The sequence below is a fragment of the Chenopodium album genome, chromosome 14 (genome assembly GCF_948465745.1).
Source record: "Chenopodium album chromosome 14, dcCheAlbu1.1, whole genome shotgun sequence".
Taxonomy (NCBI): Eukaryota; Viridiplantae; Streptophyta; class Magnoliopsida; order Caryophyllales; family Amaranthaceae; genus Chenopodium; species Chenopodium album.
In genome coordinates, this window is record NC_137847.1 from 13,157,206 (window position 1) to 13,161,498 (window position 4,293).

At 32.4% G+C, this 4,293-nt stretch overlaps 1 protein-coding gene across 2 annotated transcripts; it reads right to left on the bottom strand.

Moving 5' to 3' along the window:
- Window positions 1-823: 823 nt before the first annotated feature.
- LOC145578956 (phosphopantothenoylcysteine decarboxylase HAL3b-like) lies at window positions 824-3,638 on the bottom strand. 2 transcript variants are annotated; one of them, XM_081636253.1, is made up of 3 exons: window positions 2,403-3,638; window positions 2,165-2,315; window positions 824-1,112 (listed from the first exon to the last, which is right to left on the bottom strand). In XM_081636253.1, exons 1-3 carry the CDS (start codon window positions 2,510-2,512, stop codon window positions 1,104-1,106), a joined length of 270 nt encoding a protein of 89 aa, XP_081492379.1. In that variant the 5' UTR covers window positions 2,513-3,638; the 3' UTR covers window positions 824-1,103. The 2 variants fall into 2 exon arrangements, with proteins under 2 accessions (XP_081492379.1, XP_081492378.1); XM_081636252.1 differs by having other exon boundaries at window positions 2,165-3,638.
- Between the last annotated feature and the right edge of the window lie 655 nt (window positions 3,639-4,293).

Consider the following 4,293-nt stretch of genomic DNA (forward strand, 5'->3'; position numbering starts at 1 on the left):
AGAAAAAGAAAACATGAAATCTTGGTGAGAAGCTAGCATTGTGCTTTGTCTTCGTGACTGTTTATGAGTTACTTCTTGCCGCCTGGTGAGGAAAGAAGTTTGTTGATGTTGATACTTTTATTGGAAAGAAAGTAGGAAGGAATGATGTTCCCTTTATTCTTCCAATTATTGCCTAGTGATTTTAGACTCAAGTACTGTGGAAGGATGAACTCGCTTAATGCATTAACTCAATACTCGAATTGGAAAGGAAGAGTATGAAAGAATTTTCAAAACCAATGAGAAGTTCTCCACTCATTCCTATTACGACGGAAAACGACGCATGCATGGTCCTAATATACAATCATAAACAATATAGTACATTACTCGAAGACAAAGTGTGTGCAACGACTCAACATGTGTGATTAGGTGAGTTTATTTAGACTCGTGGTATGATCGCATGGCTAGACATCACTACTACATTTTTTACCTATTGCAACCCTCAAATCCATTGTATGAGGCATCAAAATCCGTGGCATTACGCCTAATGCAACGGCTATGTACCGCGGTATCTGCTGGCGTTGCAGTAGGTCTAATGCAACGGCATATGACACCTAATGCCACGACATCAATAATCTGTGGCGTTAGATCAATACTTGATGCAACGACACCATTATTGATGTGGCATTAGCTATAATACCTAATGCCACGGTTTCATATGCCTAATGCCACGATTCACTATACCTAATGCCACGGTTCCCTATACTTGATGCCACACAATGCATATACCTAATTCCAATATAATAACAATTAATAAAAATGATAATTATAAAAAAAAAAATTTAAAAGAATTTGAATTTTATTATTATAAATTAAAAGTTTGTACATTGTTATCTATAAGGAATATTAAAAAAATTAATTTCTCACTTGTTAAACTAAGAAAAAACAATTAAAAGTTTAAACTAAATCATTTTGTCCCCCAAACAATATTTTCAACCATTCATTGGACCGTATTATCACTTCTTTCTCATGTTTCTCCAATTTCTCAAGTAAAGCAATTTGGGACCAATTCAGGAAGCATCTTCTTGAGCTTCAGTATCCACCTCTAGCACTGTTTACTATCGGATCTAGATCCCCTGATAAATAAAACACACAAACAAATCAAAATGGGATTATAGAAAAATCCAGCACTAAAAAAAAAGGAAAGGAACTTGAGTTAAACAACTGCAAAGATTAATTAGATATACAAAGTTCATTAAAAGGTTCTTTCACTTAATTAAGAAGGTAATCTTTGTCACATTATATCTCAGACCAGTACAGATTACAGCAAATAGACATATATAGCAAAAAACCAATCACACTAAAAGCAGGCGTGTTCGCAAGATATAATACATTATAAAGAGAAATTAAAATTGATTAGAAAAATTGAAGCCCAATGCAGACGAAGATACAAGTATAGTACTCTCCTTGAGGCCTTTAATTATAACCAAAAAAATATAAGTCAAACTTACAAGAAATTTCACAAAAACTAGATAAATTTCACAACATTAGTGAATGTACGTACAAGTCACAAAAACTAGATAAATTTCACAGAAAAACATTTGCATAACAATTCATTTTTGTCTCCCATAATATATTACAAGAAACAGAGAGATCAGTTTCACCTCAGCATAACAAATTCGAATTCATAAGAAGGATTAATTTCCATAAAATTTCAGAATGCCTTCATATATCCATATATTTTTATCAAATACACAAGGTTAAGTTTGAGACATTGACTTTCCCAGCAAATCATCATATACAGTCCATCTTAACCTGCATGTTTATTCAACCTAAAATACTTATAATTTATGAGAGAGGGAGATAGTTGGACTGATTACGTTCAAATTATATAGTGTTATGACTCAGAAAGTCTTAATTCATGATAGACGTAGCCTAACAGCCTTTAGAAAATGACAATGTAGAGGCAAGATTTTTTTTTAAAAGTGAATATACATTCTCTTTAATCCATAATGAGTGCTAATTGAGGTATTGCACATCTTTTTATGAAGTGAGGTTAATGTATTAGTGCTTAACCTAAAAGAGTGCATTGACAATTCTGCAAATGGCATATCTAAATCTTGAATGAGAATAGTTAGATACGTGACCAGATGAATGAGATGATACATAATGGAAAGAGTTGAATTACCTTGCCAAGTGTATTTGCTGAAAGAGGGGCAATAACCATGATGTCAGCCCACCTGCAAAGCTCAATGTGAAGGACATTGTCACCTATTTTACTCCAACTAGACCATTCATCCTCATCTGTGTACAACATCACATCCTCTAGAATTGTCACACTGTCAATAAAATGCAATGCAGATTTATTAGATGCCACTACTTTTACATCAGCCCATTCAGAAAAGCAATGACAGAGGTTCCCAAACTTGATCGCAGCAACACTTCCACTTGCAGCTAGAAGGATCTTGGGTCTCCTAGGTGTGTCATTAGCCTGTACAGGTTCTATGTGAGTAGTAACAGGCTCTCCTTGTGCCATGACCAAAGAACAAGCCAACTCTGTTAAAAAATATGAGATATATCCATAGCCATAAAGTCACAAATCAAAACAGCGTACTTCATTCTGTCCTATTTAATGCAGCTAACAAAACTAACAGATGCAATAAAATGAGAAGATTACAAGCAACCACATTTCAGAATCAGATTACTTGAACCAGCTAAAGATTGGAACAACTACAAAAACCAACTAAAGATTGAACCAGCGTACTAATGTCATTTTTGTGTATCCGAATTGATCAGTTTCATCAGAGTTTCTCAAGAATTCCTTCTTCCTTGCAAGGTAATCATTGAGGAAATTAATCCTGGTTCTTATCTCTCTATTGGGGTTAGATTAGGTTTTCATTTAGAAATTAGTATTGTAAAATTGTGAATCCAACACCTAACAACAACATGATCTAATTTTTCAACACATATACACGACATTGTGCAGAATTGAACAACTAATAGCAATGTGTCCAATACATTCAGATAAATTAAATAGTAAAGAATAAGAAATGTGAGCAGAATCAGGAAAAATGAAAACACGAAAATTTAAAAAAAAAACGCAAGAAACCATAAAATTGATAATAAAAAAAAATGTAGTACTGCTGTAAGACTGTAGATCAGGAAGTATATCAAGAAGATTACTCACCTTAATCGTTCTCTTTCTCTCAATTAAACTAGCAAAATAGGAAAAATTAATTTAACAAAATTGATAATATCAGAATTATTGAAGCAGTTACTTACGAAAACCCTAATTAAACAAATAGTAGCACAATATTTGAGAAAATATAGCATTTAACAACTAATTAGAGAAATTTTCAACAAATTATACTAGAATAAATTCAATTATTTCAAAATACATACCAGCAACTTGTGATAATTAAATCAATTCGATCGAGCGATGATGTTCAGAAAATTGAGATTATGAAATTGTTCGATAATCCACCTAATTTAAGAACCCTAACTTGTCTAGACTCACAATAAAAAAATAAAAAAATAAATAAAAAAAAAAAACTAGAAAGCCCAGAGTATGCATCAATGGAAGCTCAAAGTAAGTCGCTTCAATGGAGGAGAGAGAAAGAGTGTGGGGGAGAGAGAGTGGGAAGAGAGGAATTATAGGCACAATATCATAAGAAGTGCGTGAAATCTATTAGATTGCACAATATCCTCCAAACCCCCAATTCTAAGCTCTCATTCACTCCCGCCTTTTCCACCTAATCTAATCTAATCTAATATATATATATAAAAGGGAGTTTTTTCCCGAGATTTTAGAGCGCCACGTAGGATTTTTATTTTTTAAAAATTATTAGAGCGCCACATAGGATTAATATTTTTAAAACGCTACAATAGGATTATGCCACCTAAGATAAGTTAACGTGCCACGTAGGATTATAAATTATAGTTATATCCAATAAATAATTCAAGTGCCACATAAGCATAATTGACCAATGAGATTTTAATAGTTACATTAATTAAATACGAAATATTATCTTTTGAGATTAGGAATTTTATCTAATATTTAAAACAAATACGGAGAAAATGATACATTACGTACAACTAATAAAATAACAAATGTAATCACATAAATATGAAATTTTTTTTTTTTAAAAAAAAAATAGATCGAACCGTGCATCGCACGGGCTTCATCTAGTATATATATAAAGGGGAGTTTTTTCCCGAGTTTATAGAGAGCCACGTAGGATCTAATTTTCTCAGCGCGCCATGTAGGATTATAAATGTTAGTAGTAGCCAATTAAATAAGAGATTATTAATTTCTTT

Bases quoted from the DNA above. Each gene is read 5' to 3' on its own strand.
- LOC145578956 (XM_081636252.1), bottom strand. From the start codon at position 2,512: ATGGCACAAGGAGAGCCTGTTACTACTCACATAGAACCTGTACAGGCT.